At 36.7% G+C, this 22991-nt stretch overlaps 1 protein-coding gene across 1 annotated transcript in view; it reads left to right on the plus strand.

Annotated features, from left to right (window-relative positions):
- ADGRB3 (adhesion G protein-coupled receptor B3) overlaps window positions 1-22991 on the plus strand; it is a gene marked incomplete at both ends in the record, with an annotated part of 531496 nt that overhangs the window by 161498 nt on the left and 347007 nt on the right. Inside the window, 4 exons of the mRNA XM_081313695.1 lie at window positions 2165-2326; window positions 9572-9736; window positions 13833-13997; window positions 21365-21529. Coding sequence (XP_081169821.1) covers window positions 2165-2326; window positions 9572-9736; window positions 13833-13997; window positions 21365-21529 — 657 coding nt within the window. The remainder of the gene's footprint in view (window positions 1-2164; window positions 2327-9571; window positions 9737-13832; window positions 13998-21364; window positions 21530-22991) is intronic.

A 22991-nucleotide genomic window follows, 5' to 3' on the forward strand; every position in this document is an offset into this window, starting at 1 on the left:
GAAGGAAGGAAGGAAGGAAGGAAGGAAGGAAGGAAGGAAGGAAGGAAGGAAAAGAGAAAGAAAAAGAAAAAGAAAAAGAAAAAGAAAAAGAAAAAGAAAAAGAGAGAGAAAGAGAAAGAGAAAGAGAAAAATACTATATGTTGATTCTTGCTTGGGAAAACCCTAGCAATTCTTTCATGGTTTCAACATTATTTCCTGTTTGAAAAGTTAAGAAGTAGGCTAAGCATAATCATATAAGATGTCATATATCAAGTTAAAACCAGAAAATAAACAAACACAAGTGATTCACATTATTCTCACTCCACTACTTAATGAAATGAATAGGGCTGTTAGATTTTAAGCTGAAGTTGATTTTAGGATAATATGGATGAAATGAATTCTTCTTCTGTCAAAACCTAACAAAAAGACATTCTTTACATTTCTTGTTTATGTGGCAAGGCAGAAACCTGATAAGACTGTATCTTTGTAATCATCCAGGAAAGCAAAGCCCCTTTCAAATATCATTACAGAGTTTCATTGTTTAAGGTGACAAAAGAAGGTGATGTTCAATATATGGAACATTATTATATTGACTGCATTTAATTCAAGTTGGATTTATATTTAATCAGATTAAGTTTTGTTCTGAATATATCTATTACTTTACTTTGGCCCACCCACTTTTTTGAATGTGGCTCATTTGCATGCCATTCAATGTCTAAAGACATTTAGACCCTTGGTCTAAAAAAAAATGTTACATGGTCCTTTTTAGTGCACAAGAGTAGAGTGGTTTGTATTCATTTGAAACAGAATAGGATTCAGAAGCATAGCAGAGGAAAAGAGCAATGGATGTGCCTGGCTTCAGAAACCGTGCTTTATCTGTCTACCCCCTTTTTAATGCAGCCACATTGTTTCCTGGGATCACAAGCTGCCATATGATCCCCAGAAATGACATAACTGCATTGGTAGGTGCTACATCTCCGTTCTTGTCTGAGCCAAAGGACCTTTTCAGAATTGAACCTGAAGCACAGCAGCACACTTGTAACATCTTGGTCTTTTCTTGCTGTTACCATTCAATAGCCTTGCCCTTCCAGCGTTATAAAGTTTGGACTAGGGACTTTTTAATAGGAAAAAATAGTAACTGAAAGTAAAACTCATATTGCATACTTTAAATTTAAGAAAAGTCTCTTTCTGCTAACACTTCACCTATAATTTAGTCCAGGGGTCTTCAAACTTGGCCCTTTTATGACTCATGGACTTCAACTCCCAGAATTCCTCAGCCAGCATGCCTGGCTGAGAAATTCTGGGAGTTGAAGTCCATGAGTCATAAAAGGGCCGAGTTTGAAGACCCATGATTTAGTCATTGTTTTGTATCTAATTATTTTATGCTTGTACATGGCTGGCACATTTAGTCATTCAAGCCTAAGCCAACATTTCTCAAACTTGTTGTATGCTGCCCAGAATTAGTTGATTGTGAGGTGGAAAGCTATATAAATATGATTTAGATGTAAGTAAGCAAGTTTTTCTGGAAAAAAACAGGTTTGTTTTTTTTCTTTTTCTCACTCCCCCATTGGGGAAAACTGCTTTGCAGACTATTCTTGGAAATTTCTCTTAAGATGTGCTGCAACCTGTCAGAATGATGTTAAGCCTTTGGCAATTGGTTGATACAAAATGGTGGCCAGCCATCATTTTGCTAATATCATCACTAATGGAGGCAGAAAGTTATGCTTCCTCATCCCAAGAAACTAAAACTGTCACTCACAATGGGTAATAAAAGTCATACTGTCCCATCCCACAAAATCTTTGGAGAAATGGCCTCACTTAGGTTCTTCGACAAAGAGCTAAAGAACTATAAGATTCCACTTTCATTTTGTTCTATTATAATTCAATAATCACTACAAATATTATAAAAATAAATTAACACACAAGATTAGGTTTGCTTGTTCCTTAACGCCACTTGTTACCTGATTTTCCTTTTACCTTGGAAATATACTTACTTTCTAACTCATTGTGTATATATTTTTTTCCCCAAAAATGCTTAAGCCCAGTAAACTTTTATTTTAAAAATATGTTATCTTTTTTAAAAAAAATGTTTCTTAGCTATTCTTTGCCTTTTTTAAAAAAAAAAGTACAGCTCTGGCTCTACACTCATGATTGTATTCATATTTGCTTATTGTCTTGAATACAGGTGAATCTGGTGCTGAAGAGTGGGCCCAGTGGAGTACATGTTCAGTTACTTGTGGTCAAGGGTCGCAGGTGCGAACCAGAACTTGTGTATCACCTTACGGGACACACTGCAGCGGCCCTTTAAGAGAATCAAGGGTTTGCAATAACACTGCCCTCTGTCCAGGTAGTGTTAGCAGGCAATAAATGAATTTGTGGATATTTTTGAACTGTTGAATGCTAACCCCTTGAAATACTACCCTTTATACGTGGCTGGTGACAGGCACTTTACCTGGTGATTTAAATTATTAGTCATTGGTTCAGATTGCTTTCTTTTGGAACTAGCAATGCATTATTTGAAGATATTTTGCATTCCAACATTTTAAAAACATTCTTATGGTATTTACTTTGGATAATAGCGCAACTATTACAGACATACATAATTAAACATGTTTTACTGTCTAATTGGTTTACATGGTTACAAAGTTAATCTGAAGCTGAAATGATTTAAACTAACAGAGGCCATTTGTTTGTTCTCTATTGTGGCAATTCAAAATCATAATTTGAGATTACTTAAAAATAAAAACAGCCTTTTTATCTTTAAGTATCTTCTTATATTTATGCAATTTAAACCCTCTTCTAGCTTTCAATACAATAGAAAAGGGACTAGCCTTTTCATTCCAGCCTCTCATGCTACCTTCCTTATGTGGAACATACTGTATATATAATTTTAATTAAATATTTCTAAAAGGAAAATGGAAGCTAATACAAACTAATAAAAGTAACAAAAGGAAAGAAAAAGGAAATAAATCCATACGATAAATAAAAGTGTAAGAAAGAAAAGAAATTTTTAAAAAAAGATGTAAAGAAGTAGCTTCTGGGTTTTTTTTATTTTTTTGCAGCAGTTATAAGCAGAACTATAAATCAGCTTCTTATTCTATGGTTACAGCATAACTTTCTATAATCTATCCTGTCTAATCATCAAGAACATAAATAATGTTCATTTTTTATGTTTCATGTAAAAACTCTATATGAGATTTCTTATCAGCCAAAAAATGTGGATATTTTCTTTTCTCTGAAATGAAGTTAAAAAGTTAATTTCAGCAAGTTTTACCATCCCTACCAACCATTTTTGCATTGTGGGTGGCACTGATTTTTTACTTCTTTGTGCATATGGTAATCTTACTGCAGTTATCATGTACAAAAACAAAGTTCCATGACTTTTTTCCCAATTGTTTATTCAACAATCCCAAAATAAAAGCATCTGTTTTCAGCTGTATATTAATCTTTAAAATATTCTGAATCAATGTTTGTATTTTCATCCAGAATTTTCTAGTTTTTAACATGTTCACCAAAAAAAATAAAATGTCACTTCTTGTTGCTCATATTTCCAACTTAAATTTGAAGTGCTTTTTTATATTTTAAACAATTTATCTGGTGATATATTACCAATGGTACATCATTTTATAAAAAAAAATATCTTTAAGGTTATAATATAATATAAATTTCAGCCCTTCCATATATTTTCACATTGTTCTATCTGAATATTGTAACCAAAAATTTTAACCCACTTTATCATACATATTTCACTTGTTTCAATTTCAATAAAAGTGTATATATTTTAGCAGTTACATGTCCCTCGTTTATACACAATTTTATCTCAAACTCAAACTTACAGTGTTCAAACCATGAATTATTTTGTCTTCTTTGCGTCTTTCTAATAATTGTAAATAAGAGAATCATTGGCAACTATATCTCTCTGCTACCAGTTCTTCTCTTGATTTTATTTGATATTCTCCTTGACACAATTCTCACAATAAGTTAGCCATATATTCCTATTTTTTCTGGTCTATAAAATGCTTCTTATTCTGAGAGCCACAGATGTCTTTTCAGGTACAACCTGGGTTTGTATCTATTCCATATTCTCAATATGGCATATCTAACAATGATTTTTAAAACCCATGTTAACCTTGACTTCATTGTATCACAAATGTCCATGCCACCCAAATATCAAATCATGTTCTTCTAACTCCAAAAGTCTTCTATTTCTCAGCTATATCTACAGTTTCACCCAAACCAAACAGCAAGCTACAAAATACAATTTTCAATCAGATAAATCCAATCTTCCTCTTTTCTTTGCATCTTCTAACACCTTATATTTAACTCATGTTTTTTTTCTCCTGCCACACAAATTTAGATATAGGGGTTTTTTTGCCACTGTTTAAATGGTACGTAGTTATCAAAGCATGTATTGTCTGAAACAAAAATAACATTCTAGACAAAACTTTCACTTTTATCAGGGGAAATTCCCACTGGCAATGACTGTTGTAGCTTTTCCCATCTTAACATATTTTTCACTTAATTCCATTCCTTAACACAGTTATCTGAAATAAATATAATTCATATTTGTCTTACTGATGCCTAAATATTTTACCTTCTTCTTATTTAAAACTGATTTAATTCATAGTACTTTTTGGTGTATTTTCATTTTTTTGTAAAATTTGTGTCTGTTTATTAATCTTGAAACCTGATAATGGACCAGATTCTTTTAATTTACCCATTAATATTTCAATTTCAATTCCCTTTAAAGAATCTCTAGGGCAGAAGGACATCCAGGAAGAAACCAAACAAAACACTCACACAGTTTCTTTTTTTTTTAAAAAAAAGTTTTGAAATAAGCCTTTTTTTAAATCTAAGTATGCCTAAATTTAACTTTGCAGATAATCATGACCACAGAGGGTTTTTTATTATTATTTGATTCTAGTGTTTAAAGATTTACCTGCAGATCTTCCTTTGGGAAGCATGGAACTAGCTGAGAATCAAACCAAACAAAAACATTTCAGTTCAGTTGGAAAGAAGGAAGGAAGGAAGGAAGGAAGGAAGGAAGGAAGGAAGGAAGGAAGGACTATTGCTCAAGAGAGTAGCCTATCCTGCAAAGTATATTTTTAAAAAATCCTCCCTGACTGACTGCAAGCTTTTACTTCATAATTGCAAATTACATTTACACCTTCAGTAATCAGGAATCAAAGAGAATCAAAGAGTAACCATGAGTCATGTACAAACCTCGGTGACAAAACAGCTTTTTGTGTTACCCTTGAAGTGCTAAAGGGACAGAAGAAAGAGTCCTTACATGAGTCAAAGCAACAAGCTCAACCATGCCCTTGCAAAATAATCCATAAGACTATGAACAGGGGTACGTTCCCCACATTAGCCGAGCAACCCAATCAACAATCCTTTGTATTTTAAAATCCTGCATTTCAAGGTCTCTGGAATTAACGGCAGAAAATATTGCAATGATGGATACTAAAAACTCAGCAAATCAGCCAGCTAGAATTACTCTGTTTTTGCTTTTTCAAATGTTTCAAAATCAGAAACATCAAAAAAGCCAGCATTCAAACAACCTACCAAATCAAAGCAAGCTTATCAATACTGCTAAACTTAGGTATACAAGCGCACTCTCTACATATTGTTCTGTCTTGTTGTGGAGTTTCCAGAAGTTGTTCATCTATTATTTGAAGATGAAGAGTGCTTTTGAAGATGAAGATTCACTGTATTGTAATAAAGGCATCCTAAATTTCTAAATCAACCAGGGTTCCGTAGAATGCAGAGTACATGCATACATAGACACTCAGTCCACATTCTTTAGCCCAGCAGGCTAATCAAACCAATGCTGTATGGGTGTTAGTATTTTTTTTCCTGTGTATGTTCTTCCTGTTTTTATTTTTAAGGCCACATACACACAAGACTCCCAATTTTCATGTAGGAATGTACTCCGCCATCCCCCAAGAAATCTAACTTACTTTGTAGTTAGATTAGAACTGCTTACAGGAATTACAAGAGAAGAAATAGGTGGATCCAAGAAGCACTATGCTCTTTAGTTCAGTCCTTAGGATGCCTGCTGCTTCCCTGCAAAGTTTCACTCCCAACTCACTCCACCCATTTTAAGCCAATTGCAAGAGTGGAAGGGTCACTCTTGGTCCAGGAAAAACAGCTCAACAGCTATCTCTCCAATAGACCACTGCAGGGAAGACAGCTTCCGGTGACTTCGCTTGAAACAGCATGGAACTGTTGAAACCCTTGCATTTTGTTTTATGCTCCAAGCCACAGGCTTTAAGACCTGTGATTTTTTTTTTTTACGGTAATTGCCTAGGCCCTGCCTGTTTGCATTGAGGTAATCCAGATTTTCATCTGCCATTTCTATTCAGTTTCCTGTGGTTTATGAGAAAGGAAAAAAAATGCATACGGGAAATAGGACTAATGTAGATATTTAAATGAGTGAATTATAACTAATTACTACTAACTTCGGCAAATTTCACCCTCTTAGTTAACCACGGTTTATGTCATGCCAAATTTAATAATGGATAATTCTGATTAAACAGGGGGGGTTGGTACACAATAAACGTGAAATTGCTTTATAACATTGACCTCCAGATTAAATCAAATATATTACGTATAGTTACCTAAATAGAGGGACTTCTTACATGAGCTTGGAAAGAGAGCTTCCATGCTCTTAGATTTGTCACAGTCTCTAAATGGCTTTTCTCCATATAGGAAAAACTGTCCATGCAGTTGAACATACTTTGATAAAATGAAATGAAAATCAGTTAAAATGGAACATATTATTGACTTACAGTGACTCTGGGATAAATAGATCTTTCACAATATGATTTAAAAGCACCACAAGAAATGATGAATGCTTGGGATGAGAAGTATCCCATATCCTTTTTGCTCTTCAGTTGTTAATCCCTAGCCACTTTTTAATCTTATCAGCTGTATTTATACCAGTCTTACCTTTTTAATTATTGCTAAAATGCTTAAGGTAATCCAATCAGAAGAGGGATATGAACTTTGTATTTCCTCCCCCTATTGCATAAAATATTTTCAGCAGAAACTTTGTGCTTTCTTTGTTTGAAAATGGAGCTCCACTTTGCTAAATAATTTCTGCATCTTGTTGCAGTTAGATAATTCTAATTGTCTGATTATAGAATTGAGGTAGACCAACTTATATAGCTGCAATTTAAAAAACAACAACAACATCTGCATTGCTTTTTTCATTCAGGGAAATGGAATCCTTGGCAGAGCTGATGCAATAGTTTTTAGAACTGAATACTTAAAATAAATGTCAACATATTTTATAGAGACTGATGGATTTCACAAGGCTGGAGAGATAATTATGGAGTTCATTATTTCATATACTGGAGTATCTAAATCATTATTTGAAAGCAATCATGCCTTTTAAAGAAAATATAAGTATTAATAAGATTAGTACACTTACGGCAAAGCAGCTTCATTCGTGTTCAAACCTGATTGCCTTTATTGAACTTAATAGAACAACAATAAATTCCTCATTTTCCTCAGATCCAATGAAACTAGTTATGGAAATAATAAATGTACTAGGTTGAAACAAGAGAGATTTTGGCTGGAGACATTGAGACATCTGAACTTGGAACTGAAAAACACGCCCACGGAAGTATACGATAGGGCAGTATTTTACATTCTCTGCTCATTTACCTATGTCTAGTGACATGAACACCATGTTTTTTTCAAAGTATAATTCAGAGAAAACAATAATAAAACACTAAAGTCTCCAGAATTTATGGCTTGAGGTAACTCAACTGCATTTATTGAATAGGAAAACAAACTTACTGTGTTGGTTTATGCCCACACATATATTTTTTGGTTGATGTTGCCATTGATCAGCTGCAGGCATCCTGAACTTTATCTGGAAAGCTATCAGTTACACTTTATTGCTAATAGACAAAGACTGTCTGGCAGGTCCAAGGCTAACAAATATGATCTTGTTGTTCCAACCCAAATAGCATTAGCCTATACTTCTGTTTGAACTGCTAGCTTGAAGCACGTTTGTCCTGCTTCTCTTGATTGGCTCCAAATAGAACTCAGAACTTTTGTTTGCTTTATAGTTTACTACACTGAAAAGAATACATAACACTAAATGGAAGCTGACATTTTAACCATACCTTTTGTTCCTTTTTAGCAGAGTATGATAATACAGTATTACAGTGTAATATGTATAAATAAATAAAAAAACATTCAGATGAAGCTTTACAATATAGGACACTCATGTCTATTGACTAAAACTCTTGAATTTAGAAAACTGGTAAGTTGGAGGTTAAAATACCTTCACCACAACATTTTTGTTGTGGCATTCACTCGTGAGCTTTTTTCCTGCATTTTGAGAGAGCGCATATACATATTTGTCCCATTATAATTGGACTTACTGGTGACTTCTTTTGGCTATGTTTATTGGTTTCATAATATAAATTCTTAGAACTATTTGGAGCAAAATAGAAATATCAACAATCAATGAACAAATATGCCATTTGTACATGAACACAATGAAATAAAATTTAATGTTGAAGCGCGAAATAAGAAAATAATTTATAATTTAAGCTTGATAAATAGATCACATTTTATCATAAAGTACCCTAGAGTGAAACCAGTTTAGGACTATTTTATAGCACACCTTGGACATGTTTTGAACTTTTAAAAAATAAAGAAAGAACATTAATTTTATTGTCATCTGCTTTTTTTTTTGAAGCATTTCATTTTGACTGAGAAAACCCAGTTCTGAAAATATTTAATCATCCCCTCTAAGTTTGCAGAGCCTACTCAAAGATCAATTAGTTCACATTTATATTAAAATGAAACACCTGATGGGGTAAATTTCAAGCTCATCCATCTACCTGATGATAATCAATTTGTTGTATTGTTCAACACATTATTACTAAATACACAGTATGTCATTATGGTTTTGTGGTATAAGAAGACTATTAAGGCTACATTAAAGAAACCTGTGTTACCAGGTGTTTATTTTTTTTTCTAAGAGCACTTTTAATATGAATATTATTATTTATTCCTATTCACTAGTAGAGGTTATATGTTATTAATCTATTTCAAACGTAAGGTGAAATACCATATCCTTGAAGCTGTTTAACCATAATATTAATACATTCCTTTCTAGATAGAGGAATCCCCCATTATGTGTTTAAAGTTGTTTTGGGCATGTAGATCCGCTCTCTTCATTGGAATTTAATAAAGTTAATGGCATTCATGGAGAAGTTGTTGTTTGTCTAGGATTCTCATAGCTCTCTAAAACTAGATTCAGAGGCTATGTCCATATTTCAAGCCGATATGTTCCACATTGTATTAAATTAGATTTCTTTTGCATAACATTAGCTCTGGAGTCATAAGTTGACTTAACAATCAGTGTTCAAGAGAGTTTCCTTCTATCCAGTACTAGCGTGCTCTCTAAGATGCATTAATCAATATTTGTAACTGGTGGAATTGCTATTCGTTCTTTCTCTCTTTGAAGTTGGCCAAGTAATTCCTCTTATCATTTCTTCTACTTGTTTTGAATTCATTTTGTTACTTTGTGTTCTTTTCTTTTTAAAGCCTCTTTGCTTTATTACAGTACATGGAGTTTGGGAGGAATGGTCACCTTGGAGTCTGTGCTCATTCACATGCGGTCGAGGCCAAAGAACTAGGACAAGGTCATGTGTACCTCCTCAGTATGGGGGAAGATCATGTGACGGACCTGAAACACAGCATAAGCCTTGCAATATTGCCCTGTGCCCTGGTGAGCATGCATAGAATGACTGTTTTTGCTTGTGAGGTTTGTTTCTTTCTCTCTCCCTCTCTCTTTCTCTTTTCAGCATACATCTGCTGTGGCCTGCTTTTGTCATTTTCTACACACTGAGCTTAAGAACTGCATGAAGGATTCATTACTGCAGTAAACTGGAGAATTAATTAATATCTATGGTTAGAGTTGGGTTAGCAACCTTATCTCTGTCCTGAAAACGGGACATTTGTCTTCTTAGACCTTAAAAATCACATGTTTGGCAATCCTTGGGAAGGCACAGCGAGAACTCAAATTGAGACTCCAAGGATGTAAATGTCAAGGCTTTTATCAGCTGCCACCAGATCCCTTGTCCCAAATAAATACAAATCCATCCTTGGAAAAGGAAGATAGCTATGCATTAAATGCTCTCCAAAAAGTCTAAAGGGATCCATGGTATATGAATGAAAAATGAAAACTCAGAACATGGATGACTTTTTAATCCGGTCATTCGGGTTTCCTCCCGCGTAGAACTAAAGGTGTAGGTGCAACGTTTCAACGGAATCCCATCCGTCATCATCAGGCTGGAGGCTTCAGCTTCCTTCTTCTGGGAGAAGCATGTGGTGGTGGTGGCTGTTTGTTCCTCTTTCCTCCCTCTACGCGGGAGGAAACCCGAATGACCGAAGATCCATATATGTATATATGTATATATAAAATGCTATTGTCAGAAAGGCAGCTCTTTCCAGGTCTACAAGTGACTCCTCTGCTTCCTCGAATAGAAAGACTTGCTGATCAGACTTAAATCTGAATAACTAATTTGTTTAGTAAATCTACTTAGTTTGGTGCCTTCAGTAAAGCATGGTTAAGCTAACCACTTATTGTGAACTTTTGAGCAATTTATAAATAACATGTAACAGTCTATTCAAAGAATTCCTCTATTCAAAGAATCCCTCTTGGATCTTGATGAATAGCTTAATCCTTAAAACAATATGGACGTGAAACTGATGATCTGGGAACCCCGCATAGGATCCAGAGTTGTACTGTTGCAATATAGCTTCCCCTCCTTTTTGCTCCAGCCCCTCATACCATACAAGCTAATCCTAAAGATCAGAAAAAAATTCTAAAATGGCACAGGATGTAACATATACAGCACGGCTCTCTGCAGCTCCCTATGTACTGTATATAATGATTTTGTGGGTACTTATAACAGAAACATTGTGGTTGCTTGTGGGACAAAAAGTAAGGTTACGTAGATGATGCTGAATCTAATAACAATAATGACCATTTTAGAAATGGTCAGATAAGGGACATCTCTTTCTCATTCTTCTCAGTGTATTCTCCAGGCATACTTTTAATACTAACATTATTTTAAAACTCTGTATTAGTGTATTCCTATCAGATATTATCAATCATCTATATGTTAATTCATTTACTGTGTATTCAATATTATTCAGCTGCAGTGTTCAGTGTGTTTGGATGTGAGGCATATTACTGAAATGGAAGTAGATAACACTTCTGAAGTGATTCAAACTAAATGATTATTTAAGTGAAATCTATGACAACTCTGAATACTGATGTACTGATGACTAAGATGGTTAGTTATATCCATCTGTGCATCGCAGCCTGGAATGTTTTTGGTATGAGCTATTAGGGAGAAAATCTCATCTCTATGTTTTACTATCCCAGTGCTTTTCCCCTGAAGGAAAAAAGAATAAAGCAAAGAGTAAAGGATATATATTTATTTATAAGAGTGCTCTTAAAACGATGTGGTTTTAAGTAGTTAACACTATTAAGCATTGGTAAAAACAGTCCCTTTAGCTTAAAAATATCATGTGATAGAATACTGCCATCACCATTTAACAGACACAGTATAAGGAGAGACACAAATCAAGTACAAAGAGAACAATATAGTACAAGCCTACAGTATCAAGAAATGTTGGCTGGCTCATTAATTATTCATTTCGACCGATTTCTCAAAGTATAATCATATCTCATAAATAATGTTATGTTCTGAGTTCATTACTTAGCTTGTCACCTTTCTTGTTAATATCATTCCGCAATGTCATTGAACTAGAAATAAATGACATTTGATGTTTATAAGATGTCACCTTTGTATAACGCCGCCAAATAGACTTAATAGATACAACCATTTTGACATTTTTTTATTATTATTTTGAGTTTTCTAATCAGTGAAGGTAGTACTTAGTCCACTGTAAATGTCTACAAGACTGTTGGTTATTTGGGAGACTTTTTTTGTAGAAAATGGAAGGCTGCATTCACATAGTCGCTCTTGTTTTCTATTATTTTATAATGAAAATACACTTCCAAGGATGAGAACCAGAAATTGGGACATGTCTTACAACTATATGATCTGTCTGTGTTTCTCATAGTTCTGTCTTCGGAATAATCCTTTATAAAATGCCTGAACCTCTCCACTTATCCAGAGTTATTATGTCCAATGACTTAAGTTTCCATTATTAACATAAATGAAGAAGGAGCTTAGTATTTGGATAAAGTGCAAATATTTTATACCTTTGAGTAAATACATTTTAACTTGTTCCCATGTCATATTTCTTAATTGAAACAGCATTTGCAACTGTAGTACAAATATACCTTCCGGCCATCTAATCATATTTTACCTTATTGCACCTTACCTTACTTTTGTCCAGTAGCAGATCAGTGACCAGCAACATGCTTCATACATACTTTATTTGAGACAAAAATTTTAAAAGACTCCAGAACTGCTTAGAGGAACTCCCTAGGCTATATGCTTCATACCAAAGATTTGATTTATGGCAAGTGGCCAAAATACATTTACTTAGAGATTTAACCAGTGGCACTTGATGTCCTAACATCAAGTACTACTGGTTAAATCCCCAAGTGCATTTATTTTGGCCACTTGCCGTAAATCAAGTCTTTGAATATGAGAGCACTACCCTATGCTTAGGCAAATGTGTAGTTCTTTGTGGCAGAGGTTCTTGTGCTTTCCATATAGGGAGCTGGGGTACAAGCAATCACTTGCTTGTCATATTCAAAATGTTACTCATGATGCCTCTGCTGGCTCTTTCATTGGTGCTGCATATTGTAGCTTGCCAGGGAGCTGCTTCACCCAGAGCATCACATTTACTTGTGAATCTGGAATACAATTGTTATGTAAGAAGTTAAAAGTTTCAAGGCAGTAGTGCTGTGCAGTGCTTCTGTTTAGGTTCAGAAGAGATACCATAGAACAAGAGGGAACATGAACAAAGCACCTGCCTATGAAAACAGATCTAGTGTCTTTAATACATCTCAAATAGGTGCTGCATTCACAATCCTGAACTTTCTAAAAGAGGGATACCCAAACCCCAGTCCATGGATCAGTACTGTGCCCATTCCACACAAACAAGAAAAGCCCCATCTACGAGATGCAAGCAGCACACAAAACCACACAGTCTACGGTCTGCAAAAAAAAAAAAAAATGTCTCTCCACAGAACCAGTTCCTGGTGCCCAAAAAGTTGGGGACCTCTGTTCTAAAGTATGTCTTCTGAATTAAATTTAAAACATAGCCCATCCCTCTGAAGAGATGCTTGGCCATCAATCCCGACAAGAAATGAATAAGAAAGGACTCCTACACCTATCAGACACCACACCTACCAGAAACCAAAAGTAGCATCTAAACGAAGTAGAGGCTGGCAAATGTTGCATGTATTCCCACTTTAAGAATGAGTTCCATTCCCAAGGTCTGCCCTTAAATTGCATTTGTATGTAGACTAGGACAGTATTATTGTATAGTGCTGTGTAATAAATTCAAACCAGTGTGTATTCAACCTGAAGTATTGTGTATTTAACTTAAATTTTGTTCCATTCTTAACTATGGGACATCGGTAAACAGGTCATTCTAAACCCCGGAGACTATCTGTACCCCTTACAGGTTAGGAGTTAAATTATCTAGAACAATAATATTCATCTATATCATCAATAAATATGAATAAACATTAAACTCACAATACGAAAAAAGTCCCACTGTTCTCAATTCCAAATGTCAATCTAAAACTAACAAGTTATACTAAAAGAACAAGTTCTCTGGGCTCTAAAAGGTAAATGGATTTCATTTCTATTTTGCGTCTGTTGCAACAGTTGATGGACAGTGGCAAGAGTGGAGTACTTGGAGTCAATGCTCGGTGACCTGCTCCAATGGCACCCAGCAGAGAAGCCGGCAGTGCACAGCAGCAGCACACGGAGGCTCTGAATGCAGAGGTCCATGGGCAGAAAGCAGGGAATGTTACAACTCTGAATGTACAGGTACATTACATTCGCTCAATCCCTTCTTATACAGTGGTGGGGGAAGGTTGAGTATTATTCTTTATTCTCTTAACAGTCTGGGATGTCATAGAGGCAGAGAGATACTCTTGGGCAAGGGTCCCCAACCCTTGGTCTGTGGACCAGTACCGGGCCGTGGCATGCCAGCAACCAGTCCGCACAAACAAGCGGGATGCAGGCAACACACAAAACCACGCACCCTCTGGTCCACAGAAAAATCTCTCTCCACGGAACTGGTCCCTGGTGCCCAAAAGGTTGGGGACATCTGCTCTTGGGTACAAGATTATCTAATATGCTTTTGAGCAATTTATAAGCTGTGATCTAGATGTTTGAACTTGGCCTTCTTCTGCCATAGTCTAATATACCACTCATAACATCCTTGGCTAAAAAAGTTGCTTCGTGTTTAATGCACAACAATATTAGGCTTCCCCCCCTTCTGCTCATTTGTATTCATTTTTAGAGTACCTCAGGGGAGAGACAGTCAACGTAAAGTCACTCTTTCTCAGCCCATCTCGCCTCATAGGGTTGTTGTTGTGGGGCAAATAGGAGGAGGAAGATGTGTCGGATATGTTCACCACCTTGAGTTATTTGTAAGAATAATAAAGGTGGGACACGAAGGAAAGAATAGCAGTGCTAAAATAATGGAAGGGGAGAATGACAAGTTATAGGGCCTGAATTTAAGAATGCTTCAACAAAACCCATAATAATGAAATGCCTCATTTTGATTAGACTGCAATTTGTGATATCAAATATGCGTCTGCTGCAAAACCTTGTGGACACAGATATCTTGGTACAGTTATCCGTCAGATGATATCTTGTTTAGATTAAACTAGTTACTGTCTTTGTAATACCTTGTTTAGATTACTCTGATGAAAGAGAAAAATGTAATCCAGTAATTACTGCTATACAACTCCAACAGTGATTATGCTGGCTAACAGTGGCGTAGCGTGGGGGGTGCAGGGGGGGCCGGCCGCACCGGGCGCAACATCTGGGGGGGCGCACTCGCACTGAGCTGCTCAGGGAGCCCCAAGGGCTGCACAGAGTCGGCTTGGCTCCGCTCTCGAGCTGCTCTTTCTTGCAAAGCGAAACGAGTCCGGCAGGTGAGATGGGCGGCCACATAAACTGAATAAAATAAATAGAAGCGCCCAACTCTCCGCCCAGGCTCAGGCCAACCGCAAGCGCCCCGCAGGCGCCCCGGCAGGCTTGGCCGAGCGAAGACGGACCCGCCGGCCGGCTGGCCTAGCTTCGTGCGCATGCGTGGCTTTATTTAGCGGGGCTCACGTGCGAGCTTGAATGCAGCGGCTCTTGCAGGTCGGAGCCCCGCCCAGCCGCCCTCGAGAGGGACCCGGAAGCATCCCACATGCGCGCGACTCTTCTTGGAAAGTCTACGCTGCTGCGGGGCGCGTCTTTTCGGCGGTGCCATGACGTCACCGGGTTAGGGGGCGCAAATTGCCCCGGGTGCTGACAACCCACGCTACGCCACTGCTGGCTAACTCTGCTGGGAATTGGAGCCCAACATCCAAAGGACAGCTTGTTTCTCAGGCCAGCTGAAATACACTGAAAACTATTTAGCAGACTCCACTAGTGCCAAAGATGCAGTAACCTTGTTTACTCGGGCCAAGTACAGAAAACATATATCATCAAAGTTAAAGTGGTTGCATTGGCTCTGGGTCCTCCTCTGGGCATACTTGAAAAACTCTGGCCTTCTGAAGCCCTAAGTGGCTTATTAAGACCAATTTATAACAGGGAGCAGCATCAAGTTGGCCTTGGCTAACCATGAGGAAAATTCAGCAGAGTCTGACTTGATTAGGTTTTGAATGGAAGACTATCACTCTAGGACTGTAGACCAGGCTAAGAATTTGGGAGAAAAAAATCCAAAAGGAACACAGAGTAAGCCTCCTCCATATTGTTGCCAACCCAATAACATGGATATGTCCTTGTTGTCACCAGGATAAATTTAAGGGAGATTTCACTTTTTCCCTTTCCCTTTCCCTTTCCCCCAAAAGCTTCAACCTTTTTTGTTATTGCTTCTTTACAGTTCAATATTGCTTTACAGCAGCTTCAAAATCACCTTCTGCGTGAGATAAAGACTGTTTTTTTTTAAAAAAAAACATATATAGAAAGAAATTCTGATTATCACTACTTGGGTTATTGAAGGCTACTCCTATATATTTACAGAGCAGACTTATATATATATATATAAAAGAATATGATAAAATAAAAGGTACATTTAAACAGCCCTTGTTTTCTACATGCAGTCATACCTGTCCCAGAAGAAATGTGGGCTGAAGTTTAATCTGTTCAGGGAACAGGAATCACTTTGTAATTACAGTATATTACTGAAGAATGGCTCAGTATTTCAAAGTTTAGAAATGTTAAAGGCTTTACTGGAAAGTCTTATGAATATAGTAGAGAATCTCTCTTAATCCTGGAGACTGGCACCTTTTAATTGCTCTTTAAAAGAATTATTACATAGGAGATGATAAATGCAGTCTTTAAATTGTTGTAATTTAAGAAGTTCAATACTTGCATTTTACTAAATATTTTCAATATTGCTAAAATATTTTTTCTTCTTCTAATTCTAGCAACTGGGATAGTTAAGATTTCTCTGTTTATTTTGTTTCCCTTCATTTTTTTTAAACTCAGCTGCTTCAAACACTTCATATTCTCCATACAATTTACATGTCATCCACCCTTTTTAATTAACTTGCATTATGAATAACTTCATGTAGCTTCCATCCAGTTTCGTTTACTTTAAATTTGCAACAAGTCATATGCCAGTTAAGTTAATAAAATTCCATTTTGATTGTGTGTTTTCTGCTTTGGCTGAGGTTGAAAACATTTAGTCCTAAAATCTCTTTGCTGAAATAGTTTATTCTAAGTTTAGTAGATAGAGAATTTTTGTCCAGAATGGTGAATTTCAGACATGTTATAACAGTACATTTATATTTTACTAGCACTTACCATCTATCTCTCTCCCTCTTCCTTCACCATTTTCTACATAGTTTTTAACTTCTATTTTATTTTATTTTTACTTTAAAAATTGCACGTACACCTGAATTTCCTCGCTGCAGGTTTAACTTCAGCACAAAGCTAGGCTTCCAGAATCTCACCTGCAAGAAAAGGAAGCATTTTGCTAGTTGCTTTTACTCCGATGCTTTTATGTGTAGTAAATCCTCTTGTTTGAGATTTTAGGATTGTTGGTTTATTAAAGGAAGCATAGAAAGAACAGCCTGTTTGGAGCAGAGGGAATTAAGCACATTTGGATCACTCCATAATATGTAAGGAGGAAAGAAAGGGATTTGAGGAATGCAATATGTGAAATCCCCAGAGGAGAGGAATTTATGCTGGCTCTCTCTTTTTCTTTCTGTGTCTTCTCTTATTTATGTGTTTTTTTTAGCAAGGCTGAGTCGAATTTCTTTTCTCTCACTAGCACTAGGAGAAGGATCAGTACAAAAGACTGGATAGAGGAAACATCTGGGGACTAAAGCTATTGCTTTTACAGCCTTGTTTTTTTTTCATCTTCCAGTCTAAGTTAAAAATGTATTCAAGACAGCTCTTAATAACTTGTCAGGTTGTGATCACACTTAAAAACCAAAGATGGGCAGAGCAGCAAAGGCAGGAATAGCAGCTTCCTTTTAAAGCCTGCTTTCCGATTGTCTCTACCAAGGACAGAGAAGGTTAATTTGGAACTGTATCAGTTAGCGCAAGTTTATGCAACTGATGCATCTTAATTCTGAAACAATCTGCAATACTTTTATTTACACTTAATTTGATAAGAATTTACATTTAAGAGCTGTGGCGGCGCAGTGCTTAGAATGCAATATTGCTGGCTAAGTCTGCCAATTGCCAGCAGTTCGATCCTCACTGGCTCAAGGTTGACTCAGCCTCCGATCCTTCCAAGGTTGATGAGGACCCAGATTGTTGGGGATAGTATGCTGACTCTGTAAACCACTTAGAGAGGGTTGTAAAGCAGAATGGAGAGGTGTATAAGTCTAAGTACTATTGCTATCTAAAGCATGGTTTTATAATGATTGTTATTCTGAATGGTTTTTTTTAAGTATTCTACTCAGTAATGTCTATCTTCATCTATACTTCCTCCCCAAATACCCAGATCTGAAACATTCAGAGCAAGAACGAACTGCACTACATAACTAAGTCCAAAGGGAAAACATTAGTCTGAAATCATGTCAGTTTGCTTAAAAATTCAGGCAGAACAAAATTCTCTAATGTCTGTATTCACAGTCTCGCTTATGTGCTCCTTTGAATAATATATGTTGACATAAGCAATGTGAAAAGGGATCTTTGGGTGGGTGTTGGTTCGTTAGAAAGCAGAGAGTCGTTTGAAAAGCAAATCACCTGTGTCTTCAAACTGCAAGAAGAAGTGGAGCGAATTGAAAAAGCCACTATATTGATGGGGACATTTTGAATTCACTGACGTGAAATTTATAAGGGCCTGCAAAGAATTTGACCCTGCACTTTCAATCCTTAATGATGTCCTGAGGTGATGGCAGTGGTGGGATTCAGCTGGTTCGCACCCACTTCGGCAGAACCGGTAGCTAATTTTTTGTTGCCCAGCCCCAGAATGGACTTCCGGAAGTGGCATCCACACAGAGAACCGGTTGTTCACATATTTGAATCCCACCACTGGGTAATGGTGAACTGCAGAAAAGATAACATCCTTTGTTTTCAGTCTTGCTTTCTGTCAGCTTCATTACCTTATCGGTGCAAGGCGGAGACCTTGTTTATCGGCTGCAGTTAATGCAGACATTTATTGTAGGTGAAAATAGTGACTTCAAAGTCACTAGAGCCTTGGTGGAGCAGTGGGCTAATGCCTCCTTAAGTAACACCAGCTGCCTGCAATTAGTGCAGGTTCGAGTCCCACCAGGCTCAAGGTTGACTCAGCCTTCCATCCTTCCCAGGTAGGTAAAATGAGGACCCAGATTGTTGGGGGCAATTAAGCTGACTTTGTAATAATGCCGCTTGGGGTGTGTGTGAAAGCCCTAATAAGCAGGCATATACATAGAATGAAGGCTACTGCTAAGCTTGTAAGCCGCCCTGAGTCTTCGGAGAAGGGTGGGATATAAATGGAATTAAAAAAAATAAATAAACAGCATATAAGCGCGCTGGAAGAAAATCCAGGCGAAGTTGAGAAGAATGCCAAGGCATAGCTCCTCCTCTTCCTCAGTCCTGGGGACACCTTCAGTTGGGTGGGGACACCTTCAACTGACTGAAACCTTCAACAGGCAGTTCCACCTATTATTTTATTTATTTTATTTATTTTAATTCCATTTATATCCCGCCCTTCTCCGAAGACTCAGGGCGGCTTACAAGCTTAGCAGTAGACTTACAAGCTTAGCAGTATTATAATGGGTGAAAGGGAGGGTGAAAGGGAGACTTTAGCTGATTGACATGCCTGCAGCAAGCATCTCTCAAAAAATAGTTTTTCCCCTTGTTCAGCCACAAAGGCATCTTGGCAAAAACTGCTGGAAACGTCTGGGTACCATGGTGGCAATCACTGCCACAGCAGCAGCTCCTCCCCTAGCCCGTATAAAAGCCAGTTCTTTTTCTGCTAGCAGTGGCAGGTAGAGGGCAGCCCAACATCATTTTAACTGCTCCCCTATCAACTTCCAGGGATTAAGACTGCACTGCTAAATGCCTTCTAAACAATAGCACATTTAGTGTTGCTTCACTTACTTTCAGGTGAGTTTAATGTGCTACTGATTTGCTAAGGTTTTGTTTCGTTTTGTTTTGTTTTGTTTTGTTTATCCATCAATGTCAGCTGCTATTCAGACCTGAAGGGAAGGGCAAAAATCTGTGAAAGCTGCCTCCTACTGCAGATATTGAAAAAGAAATCCACCATATGACACATTTCAGGGATAGCTTTTTGCTGGAAAATCGTAATTCTTCCAAGGATTAAAAAGTGTTTATTAAAGTTCTCTCCACAATTGTTTTTATTGGGTATTGTTGTAGATTGTGATACTAAAGACACCAATCTGATGTTGAATTTGATAACAGCAGCACGGTTACTGGTGGGACAATACTGGAAGAAGGATAGTTTGCCTATTATAGAAGAATGGGTACTTAAAGTATCAAATCTTGCAGAAATGTCTAAGATTTCTGCTTATTTGAAGGATCATTCACAAGAAAGATGTATTTCAGTTTGGAGAAGATGGATAGATTATATTCAGAATAAATATGGGACTAAAAAGTTCCACTTAGCTTATGAGTAGATTTTAGAGAGATATTGTTATTAATTTTAGTATTAGTATTGATTATATTTTGTTTAAATTATTATTATTATGTTTTTTTTAATAATTTGAATGTATCTATGTTAAAGGGGAGTTAAAGCACATTATGAATTTGGTTAATTTTATAATGGATAATTTTAGTTAGAATATGATTATTATATCTATAACCCTGTATTCAGCTCTGGGAAGTGGAGGGGGGAAGGGGGGTGGTTTGGGGTGGGTGGGTTTTGGGGATATGTATTGTAAAAAAATTTTTGTAAAACTCTTTAATAAAAAAAAGTGTTTATTAATGAAACTTTTTTTTTAATGGAAGAATTCCTTGGGTGATATTTGAAAGGTTAAGTTGACGCAAATTGTTCTGTAAGCTGAAGCCAAAGGAGCAAATGAGAATCCTTTTTTTCCTATCATGATTAGAGTCTAAAGATTATTTCCTAGTTTTTTTAAAAAAAAATGATTTGGTAGTATTAATAAAAAAAATATAGTGAAAAATTTACAGTAGATGAACCAAAGAGATATTGCTGAATATATAAAAAATAAATCATTGTATTATGCTGCAATGTTAGAATAGCTGTGTAAATGAAACCTGGTAATTATTTAAAATATTTCATATTTACATGTTACGATCATGCTGTGAAAATGACATTGCCCTCAATATATGTTTACAGTGCAATCCAATGCATGCCTATTTAGGAGTAACTTCTGCTGAATTCAATGGGGTTTGCTCTCAGTTACTGCATTTTTTTCAACCACAGCCACTTCTCTTTGCTTTTACTATATGGACAACACTATATTTCATTTAAATTTATTTACCAGCTGGATTTAAGCATCTCTCTGTCTCTGTCTCTCTCTCTCTCTCTCTGTCTCTCTCTCTCTCTGTCTCTCTCTGTCTCTCTCTGTCTCTCTCTCTCTGTCTCTCTCTCTCCCACTGAACTGAAATATATGCTTAATTCTGGCTAGCTTCTGTCCATTCTGGGACATTTTCTCAACTTTGTTCTGTCCTTTTTTAAATGACTGTTTTACCCATTTGGGTGGATCTGTTTGTAATAGCTACTGTCGTGGTATCAAACTATTATATATACATTTTTATATTTTCTTCAGCTAATGGTCAGTGGAATCACTGGGGCCACTGGAGTGGGTGTTCCAAGTCTTGTGATGGTGGCTGGGAGAAGAGAATAAGGATATGCCAAGGTGCAGCTACTACTGGGCAACAGTGCGAAGGAAGCGGAGATGAGGTTAGACGGTGTAGTGAACAGCGATGCCCAGGTAAGTAGCAGGTATGTGTAGAATGTGGTTCAATATGGCTTTCAGGTTTAACATAATCACATCTAGGATTTAAAATAAAGATGAAAGAAAGATATCAGGCCTAAGCCCAAAGAAGACACATTGAAATTCAGTTGAGTCCTGTTCTTTTTTTATAGATGTCTAATAGCCCGAATCTTACCAGATTAAAGCTATAATCTTCTGACCTAATAGATATGGGCTACTCTAAATCTTTTATTCCTTCCCCCATGCAGTTCAGGATTGCACAATCCTTTATTTTGGACATTTGGAGCCTGCTGCCTCCTCATTGGGAAACCATTGTGGAAAAAGAGCAGGCAGAACTGAGTGTGGACTAAAACACATCATCAGTTGCCACAAGAAACCCCAAACCAAACCCCTTGAATCCCATGGACTCTTATCTAGCACTGATTTAGCACTGGTCATTAGTTGATTGGATTTTTGTGTATAGGTCTCAATAAATCATTTATGCAGCAACCTTCACAAATGTTCCTAATTCTTTGCACCCAACAGCCATGGTGCAATTCCTGAGATTCCTCCCAGTCCTTCTCCACCTGCACATTTCATCACAAAAGAACAATTCATCTGAAACTACTAAAACAATTAACAAACTACATTGGTAAATTGCCATCAGGTAAAACCTTGACCATTATTTATTATCGTGCTTTGAAGAAAAATGGACAGATTTCTCTGAAGAGGAAGATGTAGGTGGTGGTTGTGAGAACTTTGGTCGGGATAATATATATTGGTCTGTTGTTGTTGTTGTTGTTGTTTAGTTTATAATTGAATTGACTTCAAATAATGTTGTAAGCCATTCCGACTTCTTCACAAACTGTATCCCAGCAATTCATAAATTATTTCAGTTCGATACACGATGACTTTTTAATACTCGATACAAGCAGGGCTTTTTTTCTCATAGAACGCTCAGAACGGAGTTCCGGCACCTTTTTTGGATGGAACCTTGTAGGGTAGGCAAGGCGGGTTGTATGACATGTGTGAGTTCCGGCACCTTTTTCTTTTACAAAAAAAAGCACTGGATACAAGTATTAAAAGTAGATGAAATTTGAAATGCTGACAATCAGATTTGTGTTTGTTACATACAAATTGCTATGAAATTGTTACTCTAAATTCTGCTCTGGAATTCATACAATCAACATAAGTAGAAGCAACAAACTGGGCAAGGACTCGGGATCTTTCGTTAAGTATTAGAAACATTTCTGTGTGAAAGCCCATCACACAAGAGGTTATGGAGAATGTAGGGAACCAACATATCAGATTCTGCTGCTCTTACAGCACCTCTTCAGGGTCTGAATAATGACCAGCTATTTCATCCTCCTTTCTGATAATGCTGGGATCCAGATTTGGCCTTCTGATGCTCTGCTATTGAATTATAACCCATCCTTTTCATTGGAAGTTAAATAATGAAAACTGTGGAAGAAAATCCTAA

This window comes from Vipera berus, assembly GCF_964194415.1.
Source record: "Vipera berus genome assembly, chromosome: 1".
Taxonomy (NCBI): Eukaryota; Metazoa; Chordata; class Lepidosauria; order Squamata; family Viperidae; genus Vipera; species Vipera berus.